We start from the raw sequence: 21,676 nt of genomic DNA, 5'->3' as shown, positions 1-21,676 counted from the left end.
TTAACAAATAGGGTGCAGACTGGTTTGGTGCAATAATGTACAAGTAGAGAAGAAAACAAAGATGACTTTAAGCATTAGAATTGGTTTGAATTACTGGAGCAAGATAGAGATTAAAAAAAGAAACACCAGGGTTTTTCCATGTTTCTAAAATAATCTGGTCTAATTTCTGGAATTATGGTAACACACTGTGGCAAACAGTTAAACTGACATTGTTCTGGCACAATAATAAGCAGAATAAACAGCTTAACTACTGTATTCCATGTACATGTTGCAAATAAGTCTTCTTAAAACCCAGTATTTTCCTTCTTTGCCCCCAGCCCCTAGCTGCCACTAAGTCTGTTTGCTCATTTTTCCATAACTGTTGACAGTTGTTCCTTCCTCATCTTAGCCAGGCATTCAGAACCCAATTGGAAGATCTAAATGACAAGAAAAAAGTGAAAGGCTGTGTAAAACAGTGTCTTCAGCTTTGTCAGGTCACCAAGAAAAAAAAAAAAAAAAGTCATTTTCCATTCAGTCTGAGTCTTCAAAACGAAGCAATTTTTGCTAAGTATGACTTTGTACAAGACTAAAGCAGATGCTTTGAGGATGAACTGGATTGTCATCATAATTCCCTAAGAATTTCCTTACCTGCTGCAGCATAAGTAAAAATTTACAGATAATAATCACCATCCATGGAAGTATTTAAAAAACGTGTAGATGAGGCACTTCAGAACAATCTCTAGTGGGTAATACATATGCATTTGATCATGTTGATACATATATACTTTATTCAGGACAGGGGGAAATGTTGACAGTTGGACATGGTGATCTTAAGAAGTCTTTTCCAACTGTGACAGTTCTGTGATTATGTGATTCTATGATGCAGGTATTTCTGAAATAGTGCTATGTTATTCCTATGGCTACAAGAGAATAAATACATTTCTCATAGATGCTGTAAGGTGTATGATAAGAAGTTTCTTTCCATTTCTTTATACCCTGGTTTGTAAGCAGAATCTGTTAAACATCTACAGATGTAATTTTTTTCTGGTAGTGTAAATGACAAGCATGAATAACAAGAAAAGATGCTCACAGATGCTCATATTCACCCCTCCATCTCCCTATTCTGGGCGACCAACAGCCCCACTGCAGACAGTTTCTGCCTCAAAAATACTTTCCATTTAAACTGTTGAGAAGCAGAAATCCTGTCTGCATAAATCTTAGCCAAACGACCTTTGGTGGTTGGATTCTCTCAAGAAACGTTGCTGGAGGGTGTGTGTTACATTTTGACCACTGTGTTCATATAGCTTGCACTTCTTGAATAAATAAGTGTCTGCATTGGCTATGGTCAAAGATAAAATAGATTTTCCCATTTCAGCATGAAGGTTCATGTTTCTGCCAGTAGGCTTCACAGCACTGTATGTCAGCACAGTTTGTTTCAAAGTAAGTTATTTACACTTCGTTTTCCTCCCCTAGAATTTAGACTGCTATTCCCTCAGCTCACAGGTGTTCTGACGCTTGCCTTCTTCATCCACAATTCTGTCATCACGCTTCTTCAGAATAACAGGAATCAAGAAAACAATGTAAGTAATTTCACAAGACCATGCTAATTTGTATCTGGATTTGTATCTGACTTTTTCCTGACTACTCTTGAAATTGATCCAGAGACTAAGAGCTTCAGAAAATATAACTCTCTATGATCTGATAAGAAACCTGTTACACAACTAGAAACATATGCATTTATTCAAATGAGAGCCTTGATAACTGTTCTAGATTTTACTTGTGGTGAGACTTGTATTAAATGGCCAAATTACATGCAGGAATTAGAAGGCTTGACAAAACTGCCCAATTTTGGTATGAAAAATACTGGAGAATAAAGCACAGGACTGCTTTTGTCAGTATCCTGAACAGCACTGTTGGCATCTAGATATCTTTTCTCAGAGCTGCTTCTGTAATTTTTGTATTTACGATTCAAGTCAATGTTCGTAGAGAAGCCAGACCCTATTTAGGAAATCCTTGAAGACTGTATGGTATGTATGTTTTGGACAGGTCTTTGCACTTGAAAAGTTGTGTATTGGGCATACAGATGGAATTGCCTTCTTTCTTAGTATCTTCTCATTATGAAATACAAAATGGAGTAAACATGATACAGAATCTGAGAGTATATTTTTACTATAATTTTATTTTTTAATTTGCAGCATTCTTGTCCAGCTTCATTAAAATCTTAGTTGTAAATATAACTACACTAACATTCAGAGATTTTTTATATATTAGATGTAACTGGTACAGAATCACAGAAAGGTTGAGGTTGGAAGGAACCTGCATGTCCTCTTGTCTAATGCCCCTGGTTCAAGCACGGCCACTGAGAGCCAGTTGCCTACACAATAAGATACACACATAAAATAAAATATATCTTATTCTAGTATTTTGAGAAATCTTATGATGCGGGGAAAGGCAAAATTTCACTTTCTCTTTGGCTGTGGCTTTTAAATTCTTAAAGGTTTGGTCACTCCAGCAATCAGCTGTGTATGCAGAAAAGGCCCAGTGCTTTCATGCTGCCTTCAGGACGTTTCTTGTAGCTTTTCCGCCTCCAGTTACATTGGAGCAATCAGCTGCTAAGAGCAGCACTTAGAATCTTCTCCAGCTTTCTTTTCCTGTGCTAAGGAGGACAAGCATTTGATTCAGCTTTTCTGAATGCCCTCCCTGGGGCTTAAATTTCCTGCTTAGGCCTACCATGGATCACAAGCTTGCATTCCAGTGGAGTGTTCAAATTGCATGGAAAGAGCACCACCTGGTATGGCAGGAAAGATCTGTAATAGGAAACAAAATCTATTCATATTTCATCTAGGAGTTTTATTTGGCCTCAGGTTTCTTCTTCTGTAGCTCTACAGGAGCCTTTCACTCAGGATTCCAAGTTCTTTGCAAATGTTAATGAAGCAGTGGTGCTCTTGAAGAGCTGTTTTGTGATTATTTCACTAAACTGCTTGACTAAGTGGGAAGTTTCCATATGTATAGGAGTCTAACTTCTATCATAAGTCATGGTGTTGAAAGTATTTTTTCCATTGTATTTACATCAAGAGGTTCTCTCCTATCAGTATCTCATGGGGATTAGAATGGATATTTTGCTTTTTTAGGGACTCACCTGTTAACATGTCACTTCCATCAGAGTTCTGTGAAAAGACACAGAAAAGTACTGCTTAGTTTTGAACGAAACTTGCTGGAACTAGCCGTCATAGGAACAGCTGCTGAGGGAGGTGGAAGAAAAGTAAGAGAAACAATAACATTCCTTTTATGGAATCAGAAGTTCGAACCAATGGCAGCTTCCATTCTGGTCACAGGCCTGTATTGCTTCCCAGAGCTCAAACACATGGCCAGGGGAGGCCAGGGGAGGATTCCTCTGCCTGCTATTCCAGTACAGTGGTGTGGGTGTGAGAAGAGCACTGCACTTAAGTAAGCCAAATGTCAGCAGCACAGTCTGGAGGAGTCCTGTGTGCAGGTTTCTTAGTCTGCAGTTCAAAGTTGAGTTCCTTGTTCCCATCTGCCACTGCTGTCCCCTTATTATCAGAATTTGTGCACTGCAAAATCAACTAGGTTGGAAACTGTTTCATAGAAAACTAACACAGCCACAAAAAGTTGATTTTTTGGGTTTTTTGTTTGTTTTCTTTTTTCCCGATTGACATCTGGTGTGGTTCCCTGAGGAACTGAAAATACTGCACAAGCCCAGATCATGATTTACAGTCTTGATGTACTGTCTCCTAACCTCCTTCTGCTGACCTTGCTGTACCATAGGTTTCTCTTTCCAGCCAAAATTATTTAGAGCATTATACATAGTGGTGAAGAACTTCTTTTTCATCCTATTAAATGTATTCAAGTGCCCTTGATGCTTGAAAAGGTGAAGTCTGGTTTATTATGTGAATCAGAGTCCTGTTGAGATATTACAGTGGCAGCATCTCTCTTCTGAGAAGTGACCTACCTGGAATGAGATCATAGAAAGATTACTATAGTAATAATTATTAAGCACTGATACAGGCTTCTCCATACAAGGAGCAACTCTATAACCTAGATTTCAATGTGGTACTGAGGAAAAAAAGAAATTTTTTCTCAATGACATGCAACAGGTAAAACAAAGCCTGAAAGTGACCTGCTCTTTTCAGCAACACTTAACGAGTATCTGTAGAGCCACAGGTCCTTCACAGATCCTGTGTCCTGTCCTGTACTGCATGTGCACTTTCAGAATTTTCTCTGTTAGCTGTATCTGATTTATCAGACCCATCCTTTTGTTAATGGACCTTCAGTCTGCTGCTGCTGGCAGCCTAAGTCACCCAGTTTTCTCTTCTTCCAGAGGCACTTTTACGTGTTCTTCTCTGCATCTGACCAGAGAAGCTAACATCAGTTCTCTAAGTTCCACCTCTGGATCTGCCTCTTAGTTCTGGTAGACTTGAAAGGGCTTGGCAGATGGCAAACTGTGATCCTTATGGACCATGACCTGCATTTTATCTTTGATACTTCCTTTCCACTCCAGTCCCCCAAGTGCTTCCTCCTTTCAACCATTTTCTCTACATTTGAATCTTAGATTATAAAATCTAGGTGTAAGGATTGCCATATTCTATAATCTTAGGCAGGCTTCTCTAGTGTTGTCTTTCTGAATAGAACAATAGAAATACAAAATTTAAAATAGACAGATCGATTACAGCTCTGTTATTTTAAATCAGTCCTATTATCTCTCTCCATATGTCCCCTTTGGTTTTATCTAGAATTATGCTGTCTAAACACTATTTATAGTGACGGTCTTCAGGGTGTAAACCCCTGTCTCCAGTAGTTATCAATAATCAAAAGATGTTCCTGCTATATGCACAGATACATACATTTGTACAACGATAGTTACCTTATGTGCAAAAGCAGACGTTTGCAAGGGAGTGATGGATGATTCAGGCTTTCAGGTTTTCTTTCTTTTTACAGAAATCGAAATCTGGGGATTCTTTGTATGGCGACAGCTCCTGAAAAAAGGGGTCTGTTGTTTTGCATGCTATGAAATCCATTATCAAAATTATCTTAGCACTTAGTTTCAGTACAGATTAAAGCATTAGTAATTGTAGGAACATCTTGCCTAATTATCTCACAAGTGCAGCTGTGCTCACAGAAGTTAGGTTTCAGCACACTAATCAGGAATTTACATCATTTGCTGTGGACTGAGACTATGTTTCCACAGCGTTGCTTAAAGAAGTTATATGAATGCTATAAAATATATTGGATATAGACTATCTTTAAGGTGTTCTTATAAAAAACAGGCACTTTTATGACACCATGCTGTTCATGACCGCAGTGTCAAATAGCTCATACAACTTCTCAAATGTGGTATTTCTTTTATCAGGTAAAATAGCAAAAGTAAGTAGTTGAATACTACCTAGTCAATAACATTCAGGAAAGTATATAAATGTGCTGAACAAATACATTACTGATTCCAGCTGATCTTGTGCATGAAGTCATCATAAATTTTATTGTAGGGTTAGGTTTTGTGAGGGTTTCTCAGTATCCCTCATATTTGAGACCTGCATAAGACATCTTTATCATGAATTGTACTTTTCATCCCCTAGATAATCTTGGTATGAGTTCATTAAACATCTCTTCATTATACTTTAGAAAATGCCACACAGATTTTTTTAGCAATCTTGATGTCTTAACAATGTTTACAATTAGAGATATTTAACATCTTTTTTGGTGACAGAGACAGAGGGACTGAGTGAACCCTCAGCAAGTTTGCCAGTAACACCAAGATGTGTGGTGTGGTTGACACACTGGAGGGAAGAGATGCCATCCAGAGTGACCTCAACTGGCTTGAAAGGTGGACCCATGCTGAAGGGACTGGATGGAGAAACCCCCTCCATTAGACTGTCTTAGGCTGCTCTGTTGGGAGCCAGTGCCAAGTCACATTTGCAAACCCCCTCTATCCAAATCCTCATTAGCATCTCCAAAGGGATTGCTGAAAAGGAAGGAGACAGATAGGGTCTGCGTATGGCCTAGAGTCTGGTAGGGATAAGGATTGAAGAGCCAAGTGGACAAGGTTTGCACCCGTTGTTCAATCAGGTATGTCTCAACCACACTTACTAAGCAAAACAGGCCTAGAAAAAGAGGAGCTGCATTAGTGGGCTCGGGGAATCTAATCAACTGCTTGGATCCAGGACAGGTGATTTTCTCTCTCTTGCCCCATTTCCTGTTCTGTCTCTGAACTGAGTGCGACACCTCCAGCCTCCTGCTGATAATGGGAAACTGACTGATACTAATGGCAGATCTCCTCCTGGGGAGGAAAGCTGTAAAAACTCGTTCCCCTTCTCCTTGGGCCAACAAAGAAGCAGTGAAACATCTACCTGGAATAGAAGGAATTTGGGGATATATAAGCAATACTTAAGATCCCATTTTGGTTTTGTCCTTCACCAACCCACCATCCTGCATTGGGCCCTGTCCAGAATCAGAACACTGTCTTGAACAGGAAACTCTCTTTCTCTCTCTTTCTCTCAGAAGTAGTTTTACAGTTGTTTCTCATAAATACCTGTAAAAAATCTAGATGATCTAATTTAATATTCCTAAAATCACTTTTTAGGATGGGCACTGGTACTTTTGAAGAGTAAGCTTTTATCTAAAATCCTGTACATCTTCTCATGTCACTGAGGTGGAATTCTGGGAATATTTTGAAGAAAATTATATTACTCAGCCTCTGATGGAGGTGGATAGACCTTATTCAGTGACCAGTGCAAGGAGACTGGAGACTAGAGAAGCATCTTCTGGCTTGCATTTAATGGGTTAGGAGGAAGAGGTTCTGGCTAGAAGTTTGGAGCTGCTGGTGTCATGAGGGCCTCCCTGGGGTAGATGTCAACAGTGTATTGTTGTCTAATGAGAGATCTCATTGGCCTCTTGCAGGCTGATAGGAAAAAGACATCAGTCTTTTACCTCAAAAGCACTAGCAAAATGAGCAAGATATTCCAGCTTCCTCTCTATAGCCTGGCTTCCTTCTGAACTTTGCTTGAAACTTGTAATCTAGCCTTTTATACCTTCCTCAGGGACTATCTGCCCTTGGAATACTTCAGAAAGGTATATGATAACCTTTTGTCAAGGAGATAATGTACAGACACACTTAGGGAGACATTTCCATCCACAGATTTGTGTAAGCTTTTGCCACTCTCAGTGAGCCTGCTGGAGGCCATGATTATGATCCCAGCCTTGAAGCCCTACAGTCCAAATAATCTGGTGCTGTGCCTGAGCTAGTAAGACTTACTTCCTACTCACATGAAAATAGAGTCACGTATTGAGGCATTATAAGTAATCTGCTAAGAATCTGACTATTAGTATTAACCATTTGCTCTAAGAATTGATGTAGAAGAATAGCTCACAAAGTACATTGCTGTGAGGTCACTCTGATGTGTATGTGGATTCTGCAATTCCATAAAGAACTTTAATAGATTTGCTGCTTCTTTTCCACTACCAAATACCACTAAAAACTTCATTATTTTTGTGTAGTTGACAATCTCATTATGTATCAGATACCTGATACAGTGATAATTTTCAGTAGTGAGCATTGAAGTTAAGGTTAATCCATATTTAGGTACATGTAATATATAGCTAAAATACGGTTTATGACCCTAGCTTCAACACTCCCCTAAAAATCTTTGGCTGTTGTTTTGTTCACTTACCTGGTGTATTTACAGTAATTCAGTAATAAAGTGGATATACAATTTTAAATTATAGAGTCATTATGAAATACAGTGCTAAAGTTAAAGCACATATGTATCTCTGTGACTGGCTTTCTGTTTTATTTGTGGTTTATTTGCTCTTTTTATTAAAAGGTGTATTTAGCTATGTCTTCAATTATCATGCCATTCAGAGAGAAGCCTGATGTGTTAGCTTCTGGTTTGGAGCTAGTGCGTATGGCTCATCCTCCTAGGTTTCAAAGCAGCTTTTTAAAAAATGTCCTTTCTATCAAATCCGCAGTTGGGTAGGCTGATGTCTTTTACTTGCAAGATTTTGTCTGATGAGGTTTAGCATGCAACATTGATGGGCTTTCTGTCTTCCACAAATGTCCTTGTGTCCCAGGGCTCTTAGTAGCAGTAGGTGAATAGAAGAAAGTAAAGATTTCTTGTTTGTTTGTTTGTTTATTTTAATAACTGCAGTAGGTTTGTGCATCCAGCAATTACATGCTACACCTAGTGTCACATCTGTTTCTTTGTGCATTTTCTCTAGATAGATAAGATACTTAATACTTGTGTAGTTCCACCTTAGGGTGCCTTCTTGCAGCTTTCTGATCTGATCCAGGGTCAGATTTGAAATCCCAGTTCAAGTAATAGAAAGTAAAAGTAAAAATTCAAACATAGTAGTAATAAACATAGAACAGTAAAAAATATAGAAGTAACCATAATAAATGCAATAGAAATCTCCTCATTAGGTTTTTATTTTGCCTGTTTTGGTGTATCAGTGCTGGCCAAAATGAGATTTTATTTTCCCTAAGGTGAGAGACCTCTCCATTGCATACTTCCTGGTGGGATTAACATATCTGTACATTGGAGTGATAATTTTTGCATCTTTTCCTTCTCCACCACTATCCAAAGAATGTATTGAACAGGTGAGATATTTTATTGTGGTATGTATTTGTCTATTATCTTTTAATAAATATCCTTTAAAAAAAGACCTGCCATTGATCTTGTTTTATGAATCACCCTGGCAGACACATCACCTCTGTCCTTGACTCTGGTCAATTGGCTAACACCTCATGGGCATTACCACAAGCAGATGAGTAACACTACATTACTTCATTTGTATTCGTGTCTGATTACCAGTAGTTCTGTGAAAACCAAACATTTAATAAATACTCTGTGAAAGTGATGAAGAAAGGACCAAAATGAACAAGTGAATAGTCAAGGTTTTAATGTTTTAGCTTCTTTAATCCTGAAAAGTATTATGTCTACAATTAGTTGTGTGTGCAGTGCACTTCACTGGGACTAGTTCCAGGTACTCCAGAAAAAGAAATGTAATGCAGATGCAAGCATTTTTTAGATAGATACTTTGCTACATGTAGATTTGGAGTCTAACACTATGGTGAGCCTTGCCAGAAGTTCTTCAGATATTAGCACCACATGAAACACCCTGTGAAGGCTACTAAACTCTTACCTTTTTACAGGCAAGGCTGATTCCCACACCCTGAATTACTTCAGAGATAGGAGCTATCAGCTGGTGACCATTATATGCCAGATGTTCCTTATCTGTTGCATAATATTTAGCAAGAAAGCAGCATTTAAGTGCTTCCTCTTGGTAGAACGGGTACCGTTGTTTAACCATGATACTCTTTTTTGAACCATTTGAAATAGCTTCATGAGGTTTAATCAACAGTTAAATAATAGGTGACAGTTAAATAAACAAGTGGTTTTCTTCCCATTTGTTTTTTTTTTAAAATTATCTTAAGTGCTTACTAAGCCATTTGTATATTTCCATGATAATTAAGTCTTAGAATACTTTTTTTGGAGGTTCCCACTTGTAGTATGTGATCCCTTTGTCGTTTTTGATCCAGTTTTATTGGCTAAATAACTGTTTTAAATATCTAGATATGATATGACAGGTAATGGGAGCACATGAATCCATCTCCCTAAATAATCAGGTGAACTTTCCACAGCCTTGATTATTTGAGTTTTTTCACGAGAGTAGAAAATAACTCCATCTTTAATGCTTACATCTAAGCTGACATCAATGCTAGTATTTGGTAGCAAGGCAACTGTAAAAGAGGGAGAGGCTATTTCATGTTATAGAGTTAATTTATCAATTATAGTTGCTTGGCTTTTGTCTCTTTGCCTCTCCTACATAGTTATTAGAAATAAGCAGATATATGTAGTCAAGCCACCATTGAGAAGTATAATATTATTTCTATGTTTAGAATTTTCTAGATAACTTTCCCAGTGATGACATCATGTCATTCATAGCAAGAGTATTCCTGCTGTTCCAGATGATGACTGTATACCCACTTTTGGGCTATCTGGCACGAGTTCAGTTTTTACGACACTTTTTTGGAAATGCTTATCCAAGGTAAGAAGTCTACTCCTTGACAAGAGCTTGGCCACTTTGCTCAACTGGCCTTTTGTTCTTATAAATGTGGCTGCGTTCTGGGGGGTTTTCCTTTGCTGCATTAGATGCATTTCAAAAGCTAATTTCACAGTGTTTGTACAGTGAGGGGATGAATGTACATGCAAAATAACTGTTGCCTGTAGATCAGGTCTACTACAGCTTGGCAGAGGAGCTCTTCATTTTTACAAGAAACAGCAGAGTTTTGTCAACACGGTTGCTTTGCATTATGCATTTATATGGCAAAAGAAAAGTTGTAGTGGACAAAAATATTATTCAGTTCAGAAGCATTTTATCAGGTAGTCTTTAAGGACAGATGTGAAGGACGTATCTCTTGGTATTAATCTTTTGCCCACATGTGTTTTAATTGTGCATAATTTAATCATCCGTTTTCAAACAGAGCTAATAGCTGAGTTGTTAACTGTGTTATTTAGGCTGCTGCCCTGCTTATAAAAATAGCTTTTCACATACTAATTTCAGAGATGAGCCACACCCCTGCTTTTGTACATGCATGGGAAGAGCTGATTCAGATTTCACTTTTATTTTAGTTTTGTTTTTTCTTAAAATAAAACAGGACATGTATATTTGGACAATTGTCTGAATTTGGCACAGCTGAGAAGCTGGTATTTATTTCTGACTTTCTTTTTTTACATTGTGAATTACTGCTGATGGAGGAAAGGAAAAAAAGATCCCTTGAAGTCATGTGTATTTCCTCTATGGCATCAGTAGTAACATTCAGGTCTGGGAAGACATTGTTCCAAGTTTCAGGTTTCTTCTAAGTACTGAAATAGGCATGAGAAGGTCTAGAAATCAGATGCTTAAAATTAGGCACTGCCTATTTTTGTGATGCTAAATTGTACACAGTTCAGCATTTGAGAGATTTTTAGGAACTGCTGTGAGCTACTGTTGGAAACAAGGCCATTGATTTTAGTGCTAAACATGGATTTCACAGCCTCTGAGAAACAGCCATGTCCTTTACATTATGTGGATGTGCTGCTTCCTATCTCTTCCCTCCAGTTACTCCCTCACCAGAATGGTTTTAATTTCCCTCATGCCCTCTCCTAGCACCTACAGTTTTGTATCAGTGTCTTCTCAGGTTTTAATTCCACCTTGATGTTTTAAGCCTTCATAGTATGACAAATGTGATGATGCAAGTACTTGTTTCTTGTCTCTGGGATGCCCTGTGGGTAGCTTCACTCACTTTGTTTTCTGTGTTTTTTTGTTTTGGATTGGTTTTTTCGTTGTTTTTTTGGTTTGTTTGTTTGACTCACAGGGAAGTATAAAAAGTTTCTGAGAAATCAAAAACAGTTTCTCAGAAGCCACTTAAATTACTGCAGCCTATTGTGATAAGTTAGTACCTATCAGATGGCTGGCAGTGCGTCCCTCTGTAGTATCCCAGATATCAAAAATATAGCATAAAAATCACCCAGCTAACTACTCTGCATTTACAACTGGTAAGGTCAGCTCTTAGATTTCACTGTGCAATGGGAACTGACTGGCAACCAGTCCTGCCTCTGGGAGGATAGTTAAGATTTACTACTAAGATTCACTGATTGTGAAATATGTCTTGTGATGACTGGTTCTCAACAGTAGCTAAAGCTGATGAAGGTCCTTTAGTAGCACGTTCTATATCACCTTTCTGTGAAGAATCTTGATACTCTCTTTTTTTTCCTAGAGCTGCTTTTGTGGGGAAACATTTTGCAAATATAAAGAAGTAGCTATTACTGACATAAAGTAATGTTGCAGTAGGGATGTTGATCCACCCTGAAAAACCTACCTGAAAATATTGTCCTGTGTCTTTTTTGGCGGAAAACAAGCACTCTACTAATAGTTTTACATACTTGGCTTCTTTTATAGAAATCTTCAGTGTCCAGGGCTAACTGTTCTTGGGCAGTAAGAAGAGTGAGACTTAACTTTTGCTCTTAGATATATGCATAAGGTATATATACATATATATTATACATATATATTTCTCATTTGACTGGAGAAAATTTAAATGTAAATAACAAACCAAAAGGATGGGGCAGGAGAAAAAGAGATGATCAGGAAGTGGGGTTCACTAGTGTTCTTCCAGGAGAATTTTAAAAGACAACTGAACCCCATGTTTTAAAATCTTGTATTCTGTACATTTATGGTTGGGTTTTTTTTTACCTTTTCCTACTGTTACTTTTAGGTTGTGAAAGCAGGAATTGTGTTTTACACTGGTGGTATATCTGTTTGGCTGCAAATTGGGTAGTGTGCTGAATTCATACTGATAGTGTATTTGAGGATCTCTGTTGGCAGCCTAGCCTCATGAACCCTGTGATTCAAGGTGCTAAATCATATGGATTTCCACAGGTGCATCCTTGCTATATGAAGAATCCTTTGCAGCTGAGAGAATTTTACAAATTTACCTTCTGGCTTTAACTGTCCAATTATTTCTATTTTAAAAAAAAATAATCCTATCTTCATTTGTAAGTTCTGGGTTGCTTCACGTGGATGTACTTCAGGTTTCACATGAAATGAAAGCTCCTTGATATTAAAAGCCAGGCTTCTTCATGCGAGCAGTTTTTTGCTGATATGCATAACTGTTGCTGCTGTAGGTGGAGTTAACCATTAAGTTGTTAGCTGGAGCATTTAGAATTCTGGATGGAGGCATCTTAAATCTGGCTCTTGATTGAATAGCTTGATTACACACATGCTTACAGGGCTGACAGATAATTTTTATTTCCTAGCAATGACTGTATGATCAGACCAGTTTGATTCTTTTCTTTAATTCCTTTTCCTTTACTATTTGTCTGTCACTGACTGTGATGAAGCACCAATGTATTTGATGTTTTATAGGTCTCAGTCTTGACAACTGGTGTAGTCCAAGGCAATTTCGTGCCAACTATGCCTTCTAGAATTTTTTTTATTTTCCCTGGTGCCTGGCTTAAGGATGTTGCAAGTAAGCTTTACAACCTTGTGAGTGCTTCTGGTCTTTCAGGTGGGTAGTGGTGATGTAATAAGAAGCACCCATTCAATCAAGAGAGACTATAAGGGCTTGGGGCAACTGCTGATGGGATCAGGAGCCCAAGTTGTGTTCTCCTCCATCCCTCTAATGATGTGGCTTAGGGACTGGTGTCAGCAGCAGGGTTTTGGGTTCTTTGACCATGGGGCAAATTCCATGGTACCTCATATCCTCTAACCATATGGGCTTCATCAGTCTAGCAGGGGCAAAGGACCACAGCCTGTAAGTTGGCAGGGCTGATCAGGAGGGCTTTAAACTAGGTTTGAAGGGGGAGGGGATTGAAACCAGGCTCTCCAGAGATGAGCCAAAGGGTGGAAAGCTTGGGTTAAGAGTGAAATCAGCAGCTCAGCTGAAGTACATGAACACCAATACAAGCAGTATGGGAAACAAACTAGAGGAGCTGGAAGCCATCATGCAACAGGAAAGCAGTGATGTATTCACCATCACAGAAACGTGGTGGGATGGCTCACATGATTGGAGTGCTGCCACGGATGGCTACAAGCTCTTCAGAAGGGACATACACGGTAGGAGAGGTGGAGTGGGGGGTCTATGTCAGAGAGTCTCTTGACTCTGTCAGACTTGTGGTCGGTAACAATAAGGTTGAGTGTCTGTGGATCAAAATCAGGAGGAAGGCCAATAAAGCTGACATCCTCATGGGAGTCTGTTACAGACTACCCAACCAGGTTGATGAGAGTGATGAATTATTCTACAAACAGTTAGCAGCTGTCTCAAAATCTCCAGTCCTTGTTCTTGTGGGTGACTTTAACCTGCCGAATGTTTGCTGGGAAGTCTACACAGCAGAGAAGAGGCAGTCTAGGAGATTCCTAGAGCATATAGAGGATAATTTCCTACTCCAGCTGGTAAATGAGCCCACTAGACCTTCTGTTTACAAACAAGGAGGGACTGGTGGGAGATGTAGTGGTCGGAGGCCGTCTGGGACATAGTGATCATGAAATAATAGTTTTCAATACTCAGGGATGCAAGGAGGGCCATCAATAAAATCTCTACGCTGGACTTTCGGAAGGCAGATTTTGGCCTTTTCAGAAGACTGATTCAGTATACCCTGGGAAACAGCCCTTGAATACGAAGGGCTCTGGGAGGAATGGACGTACTTCAAGGAGCACAGGAGCAGTCTGTCCCTGTGTGCCCAAAGGCAAACCAGAGGGGAAGACAACCAGTGTGTCTGAACAGGGATATTGGAGGAAATTAAGGTTAAAAAGAGGGCTTACAGTCTATGGTAAAAAGGGCTGGCTGCTCGGGAAGAGTTTAGGAATATAGTTAGGTCATGTAGAAAGAAAATTCAAGAGATGAAGGCATGATTTGAACTTAATCTTGCCACTTCATTAAGGATAACAAAAAGTAAGGATAACAGCAAAAGGAGGGGCGGGGAAAACCTCTGTTCTTTGTTGGACATGGGGGGAAACATAGTTACCAAAGATGAGGAAAAGGCTGAATTATTTCACACTTTCTTTACTTCAGTTTTCAAAAATAAGACAGGGTGTCCTGAGGACATCTGACTTCTGGGGCTTGTAGAAAGAAATAAGAAGCTAAGTGGCCCCATTGTAATCCTGGAGGGAACAGTTAGTGACCCACTGAGCCACTTGGATCCTCACAAGCCTATGGGACCAGATGGGACCCACCCCAGGGTGATGAGGGAGCTGGCAGAAGAACTCACCAAGCTGCTCTCCATCATTTACCAACAGTCCTGGCTCACTGGGGAGGTCCCAAGTGATTGGTAGTTGGCAAATGTCACCAATCCACAAAAAGGGATGAAAGGAGGACCCAGGAAACTCCAGGCCTGTCAGCCTGACCTCAGTGCCTGGCAGGGTTATGGAGCAGATCATCCTGGGGGCAGTCACACAGCACCTGCAGGATGGACAGGAGATCAGACCCAGCCAGCATGGGGCTAGGAAGGGCAGGTCCTGTCTGACCAACCTGATCTCCTTTTATCATCAGGTGCTGGGGATAGTGGATGAGGGGAAGGCTGTGGATGGAGTCTCCCTGGATTTCAGCAAAGGTTTTGACACCGTCTCCCACAGTATTCTCCTGGAAAAGCTGTCAGCCCACAGCTTGGACAGGGGCACCCTGCGCTGGGTTAGGAACTGGCTGGAGGGCCAGGCCCAGAGAGTGGTGCTGAACGGGGCTGCATCCAGTTGGCGGCCGGTCACTAGTGGTGTCTCCCAAGGATCAGTGTTGGGCCCAGTTCTGTTTAATATCTTCATTGATGATTTAGATGAGGGGATTGAGTCCATCATCAGCAAATTTGCAGATGACACTAAGCTGGGGGGGAGTGTGGATCAGCTGGAAGGCAGGAGGGCTCTGCAGAGGGACCTGGACAAACGGGAGAGTTGGGCTGATTCCAATGGGATGAGGTTCAACAAGGCCAAGTGCTGGGTCCTGCACTTTGGCCACAACAACCCCATGGGGAGCTCCAGGCTGGGGACAGGTTGGAGAGCAGCCAGGCAGAAAGGGACCTGGGAGTCTGGATTGACAGGAAGCTGAACATGAGCCAGCAGTGTGCCCAGGTAGCCAAGAAAGCCAATGGCATCCTGGCCTGTACCGGGAGCAGCGTGGCCAGTAGGTCCAGGGAAGGGATTCTTTGCCTGTACTCAGCGCTAGTGAGGCCACAGCTTGAGTCCTGTGTCCAGTTCTGGGCCCCTCAGTTCAGGAAGAAGATTGAGGTGCTGGAGCAGGTCCAGAGAAGAGCAAGGAGGCTGTGAAGGGATCCATCACAAGTCCTGTGAGGAAGGGCTGAGGGAGCTGGGGCTGTTCAGTCTGGAGAAGAGGCAGCTCAGGGGAGACCTCATCACTCTCTACAACTCCCTGAAAGGAAGCTGGAGCCAGGGGGGGTCAGTCTCTTCTCCCAAGTAGCTACCAGTAAGAGAAGGGCATGACTTAAGCTCTGTCAGGGGAGGTTTAGGTGAGATATTAGGAAAAAATTATTTACAGAGAGGGTGATCAGACGTTGGAATAGGGTGCCCAGGGAGGTGGTGGATTCTCTGTCCCTGGAGGTTTTTAAGAAGAGACTGATGTGGCACTCAGTGCCATGGTCTGGTAACCACAGTGGTGGTGGATTAAGGGTTGGACTTGATGATCTCAGAGGTCCTTTCCAACCCAGATGACTCTGTGGATTTCTACCAAAAGCAATATCCTGTTTCATATCCTGATTTCTGCTGTTAGGCCATGGATTATAACTGGATTATAATGAGGAATCATTTACACAGCTTCTGGGAAGCTTTTCCTGTCAGAAGATTGGACAAGTCATAGGTCCCTATGTCTTCTGTCCCACACTTTTTAGATACTTTGTAGTGCTATTTTTTCACTTAAAATGCTTTGCTCTGCTTTTTCCCTAGTGTGTATCCTTTTAACCTGCAATCTGGTGAAGCATCTCATTCTCTCCAAATTTAAAAGTTTAAGCAGATGATATGTAACTTCTTCCTCTCTCTGGTTTCGCATGGGGGATCATCTGAACAGTCACAGCTTGCTTGTCCGAAGCACAAAGGAAATGAGCACTGTCCTTTGTCCTCACACAATAAAGAAGCAGAGCAGAAGGCCCCCTGCTTCTATATATGAGTCCTTCTTACTCTTATGTATCACCTGTGTCTCTGCGAAAAAGAAATACGTATGTAGACATTCTGGGCACAGCAGTCTTCTGAGAGATATCACAAAGCCTTCCGCCTCGAAAAGAGAAGGCCTTGTAATTTCTGCTTTCACTTTGCAAAATGTATGCTGGTGCACAGACTAAACACAGTAAGTTGCATTCTGAGACAAACCCCAAGGAACTCTCCCTGCTGTGGCAACGAAGGCCAAAATTTTCTGTATTGGCAAAGTACTTTCTGTTCTAAAGTAAGTTATGTTTGCAGTGGTATTATTTAATGGGTGACTTAGGACCAGCGACATGGTTGATTTTCTGTTTCTTACATGGCTCTGGACCTTCTTACATGTGCAGAAAGCTAACTTTCTTTTTCATGTTACTGATTCTTGGCTACAGTGATATTTATGACAGAGAATTCCCTTGGTTAATTATATACCATGCATAAATGCACTAATCTGATGAGTTTTAAAAACTTTTTAACATTCTTCTTGCTCTGAGAGGTTAAATAAGCTGATTGACAAAAATCACTTTCCTTAAAGACTGTCCTCCCTTCTCTCCATGGTAGCCTAGCAGACCTGCCAGTTCTCACACACTTACATGTGTCCTGATGCAATGAGATACATTTCTGCTGTTTACATGCATATTTAATTATCTGCTCTTTACATAGTTTCTGTCTTGCTTCTTAACTGCTGTGATTCATAGTATTTTGATCAATGTCACTTGAGTGAGACTTCCAGGAAGAAAATACATTTTTAGATGCAATAACCTCTTAATTTGCTTAATTTGCCCTGTTTTGCCTTTTTCCTTGCTTTCCTGTCTCTCTTATTGTGCGTATTCATCCTGTGACTCTGCACTGAGTCTGGCACTTCTAATTTTCTTGTGTATGACCTGAGACTATTTCTGGACTCTGTCCACTTGAAAGGTTAACCATTCAGGGAGGGCAGAAAGCAAGACTTAGGGGAAAGCTGTTTTATAGATTTTTTTTTTTTCCTTTTCTACTACTGTTTCTGTGGGATTTTTGCAGGTGAGTCATTCTTCCTTTTATAGAAAAGAGCTGGAGTCTTAACTGCCCAACTGAGAATATCGAGACTGAGGACAGAATGTAGGAGCACCATGTGCCACAGTTGGATTGCCTTGTGTGTCCCTCTTTGTGAATTGCAGCCTTCTTGTGGCAATCCAACCTCTGCCTCAGAGTAGCAGCCCTCAACAGGCTGCCTAAGCAGACAATCCAGCCTTGGCATGGGCCACCCAGCTCGGCTGCCATTGACCACCAAGAAGAAAGTTATGCTGCTCAGAAGACAGCTGTGTGCCAGCACTGTGTGGTTAGGTAGAACGGGGCCATGTCCCTTATTATCTCTAACATCCTCTAAGTGCTTTCCTTCCTTATAGTGGTAATATGCTGCAGTGGTATACAGCTCAAAAAATTACAACTTTTCTGGCTACTCTTTTACAATGCATAGTGACCTTTTATTGTAGCATAAGCTGGTGTCTGGCTAGACTGAGCAATTTAAAATTTGTTAATGTAATGGGCTGTGAGAAATGCTGGTCCCTTCTGCATGAAACTTTTGCAGCCTTAGGAAAAATACCATCTCAAAATACCATATCAGATTTGTATTTATTCAGAAAGATAGGCTTTTTTCTAAATGATAATGTCTTTTTGTCTGTTAAGAATGAAGTTTTCTTCTGTCTTAGAGCTGAGATGAACTATGAATACCTGCCTAGGTAAAAGAAAGAGTTTGCAGGTTAAACACCTGCTGTCCAATAACATGGTTACAAATTGTGGTATTTCAAAGAGGTCGAAAAAGGAAGAAGGATGTCCTAGGCGAGAAATACAGTGTAACTTTTTGCCCTGAAACAGATGGATTTAAATCCTTTTCAGACTTTTAATTTTAATATTTCTCTTAAAGAATCCTCCTTAGTTGTAACAATTAAAATTGAAAAGCACTACTCTGCAAGTACGGAATTGTTCAGAGGCTCTAGCATTTTGAAACTATGTTTTTTAGCTGAGCCGAAACACATTCCCCCCCACACCCAATTATTTTTTCCCAGGTCAAGAAGCTGAAAAATGTTTCATCTTGCACCAAATGCACGCATTGTGTTTGAAGTTATAAGAAGCCAGAATTATTTTTTTAAAAAGCAATTTGAACTACTTCTGTTTTAAAGCATGCCAGAATGAAATGCTTCAGAATTCTTTCAGGTTTTCTGCTCAAATATTCTTACCCAAATTTGCAGAGCATTTTTATTAATTTTATTAATTAGTAATCCTGCACTGTTTTCAATCCTCTTGCCAAAAAAATTTAATCTTAGGGGAAAAAAAGGATGGAAAAAGTGCCATCATTTATGTTCATAAACTTTTGGCTTCAATTGTGCTATCTAGCAGCAAGATTTGCACACTGCTGTATGTGTAGGGAGAGGGGAGGTGTTTTTAATGGCAAACACTTCTTTGTGAATAGTTCAACTAATTTGCTTTCCTTAGGAATATTAGAAAAGCAGTAAACATTTGATCCTTCTTTCCCTAGTAAATCTGATTCTCAGGATTTTATTTTTTATTCTTGGGGTTTTACCAGGTTTATAGCCAATGATGTTTTAGTTTAGGTATCAGGTGCTGTATTCCCACTCATACTTTCAATTGCTGATGTATACCTCTTGTACCACTGTTCAGATGTGATGTACAGATTTAAAGACACTTATGTCTTTTAAATTTTTTTTAAGAGCCAACATTTATGAAAAATAGTCCATATCTTAAATTATTTACCTCCATTCCCCTAAACTTTATTGAGACTACGTCTATAATTCTTCTTCCTAACTTGAAAACTGGCAGACAGCTTTTCAGTCATGGAAGTGGTAATTTTTAAAAAATCTTGTTATTTTGTGACATCCTCCATGATACAGATACTTCCTACAGTTAAAAAAAAACTAGCACTGGCTTACAGAGTTTGTTTATATTAAGACATCAAATCTTCTAGAAGAATAAACAAAATCTGTATGTATGTTTCCTCTGTGTGAATTTTTCCCTTCATAAAGACAGCTGTGTTACCAAAATATCATGGTTGTTTATTATACTTCCTGACTTTACCTCTGCTAAAATATGCCAACATTTTGTATTCACTAGGGAAAAGTGTTACTCTGCTGAGTCTTAGCATAACAACACTGGGTTTGTCTGATGCATTAAAATCTACTTTTGCAGAACAGAAAATTCTTTTTTTTATTTATCATTAATGCAAAAAGGAAACCAACAGTAAATAATTTGTAAAAACAAATTGAACAGAAAACTCCAGCATAAAAAGTACATAGGTCATATGTTAAATAATGTCCAGCTTTCTAAATATTTGTCCTCTATCAAAATGTGTTAGAGTTCAAGTTTTAAGGTATTTCTATGCAATGTTTTCCACTCAGTGCATCTTTTCCTTTCTTCTGGTTTCCATTAGTTCACTTGGAACAATTCAGATCATTCTTGGAGCAAGCTAATTCTTTCTTGTGGGAATTAAGTTATACAATATTGTTTCTTTGGTATTTGAACATCCATCTGAAATATTCAAGTGCTGAGTACCACGTATGGTGTTTTTCAGAAGAACTGCCAAATCACACATACTTACTGCTTAAGAGTTTTTTGAGTCAAACCGCTAGATATTTAGAGTCTGGCATTCTGAATATTCAGTAGATGTTATGTTTGGTGTGAAATCATTAGCTTTAATAGAGTGAGTCCATCCATATACTGGTTAAATGTTAGTGGAAATGAAGAATAGTGATGATGTTTTGTAAAAAGGTTTTAACACTCTTTCCTCACTTTCCTGTAGCTTTTTCCATGTGTTCGTCCTGAATATAGCAATTGTAGGAGCTGGAGTAGTGATGGCAAGATTTTATCCAAATATAGGATGTATCATAAGGTGAGTGCTTTTAAAGTTTGGACAAGCAGTAATTGAGCCTTAGTATCTGAGATGACTGGGATGATTCCCCAAGTTTTATTGTTGTACTTGTAATTCAGTTTCATTGGAGCTATAACTAAAGGACAGTAGAAAAATTGGTCCATCATTCTGTGGCTTCTCTCAATTTTTTGTTTTGTGTTAAGACCACTTTAAGCTGCTTTGCAAATTCATAATAAAAATCCAAGAAAGAAACTTCCAAAATGGAAGTGATATAAAAGGTGTAGTTCTAAATTATATCTTAAATTTACAATGTAATAAACACCTGTTGTCTACATTTGACACCCTCATATTTCTAATAATTATAATTCTTTCCTAGTTTGCATCTTTCCAACAGCAACCAGGAGAGGGAGGTGTTTAAAAATGTAGAAATCTGCAATTATAAAACCAGAATGATAGTCTTGGGTCTGAGAGTAGCAAAATAACATCCTTTTGCTTAGTCACTAATCTTTCAGGTTTTTTCCATTTCTTTTTTTTCCTGACTCTCCTTTTAATGAAAATGTTTTTACTACAGTAATAGAGACAGTCTAATTTCTTATTCCAAGTAAGTATCATGCAATACATGTCTCTGTTTGTAGACCTCTACTCATGTGTTTCTACTGTGCGTATTAACTAAATATTTTGAACAGTGAATTTCCAGCTGATGGATTGTCTGTGTACAAGTCTAACTTAGGTATCTGCTGGTTCTGCTGCTTTTGTATTGCAGATGGTAACTCTGTATTATGATGTTTCTTCTATCTTAAAGAAATCCTCAAATACTTGGAAAAAATTGTTTTTAGTTAATAATAAACATTTGGCTGCAGTATAGCTTAGCAGATGGAAACTCACAGTAGGGGAAAATAAGTACAAGGTTTTAGTAAGTAAGGGAGCGGCTAGAAAAAGAGACGTTAAATGCTTCACTTGCTGTGGTTGATCATGTTACCAGGAGGTCATGTTGATCTTTTCAGGTCTGGAGAATGGCTTGCTAGGAGCTCATCCAATAAATTTAAATAGATTTTGCAGATTCAGGAGCATTTCTATGCTTTCATGCTTTAACATGTGTCCTCAGGTGGCAGGGTGCAATGAGATCTGCAGTTCTGAAGATAAAGGATGCCT

At 39.4% G+C, this 21,676-nt stretch overlaps 2 protein-coding genes across 4 annotated transcripts in view; one reads left to right on the top strand and one right to left on the bottom strand.

Annotated features, from left to right (window-relative positions):
• The window catches only part of DDX4 (DEAD-box helicase 4), a 96,061-nt gene that overhangs the window by 54,928 nt on the left and 19,457 nt on the right, over nucleotides 1-21,676 (bottom strand). The window lies entirely within an intron of this gene.
• Nucleotides 1-21,676, top strand: part of SLC38A9 (solute carrier family 38 member 9) — a 46,015-nt gene that overhangs the window by 22,846 nt on the left and 1,493 nt on the right. For all 3 annotated transcript variants that reach the window (XM_071731594.1, XM_071731595.1, XM_071731596.1), the window contains 4 exons: nucleotides 1,453-1,559; nucleotides 8,474-8,587; nucleotides 9,890-10,038; nucleotides 20,456-20,545. In XM_071731594.1, coding sequence (XP_071587695.1) covers nucleotides 1,453-1,559; nucleotides 8,474-8,587; nucleotides 9,890-10,038; nucleotides 20,456-20,545 — 460 coding nt within the window. The remainder of the gene's footprint in view (nucleotides 1-1,452; nucleotides 1,560-8,473; nucleotides 8,588-9,889; nucleotides 10,039-20,455; nucleotides 20,546-21,676) is intronic.

Source organism: Heliangelus exortis, chromosome Z (genome assembly GCF_036169615.1).
Source record: "Heliangelus exortis chromosome Z, bHelExo1.hap1, whole genome shotgun sequence".
Classification (NCBI taxonomy): Eukaryota; Metazoa; Chordata; class Aves; order Apodiformes; family Trochilidae; genus Heliangelus; species Heliangelus exortis.
The sequence above is the reverse complement of the archived record's forward strand: the minus strand, read 5'-3'. Positions and strand labels throughout refer to the sequence as shown.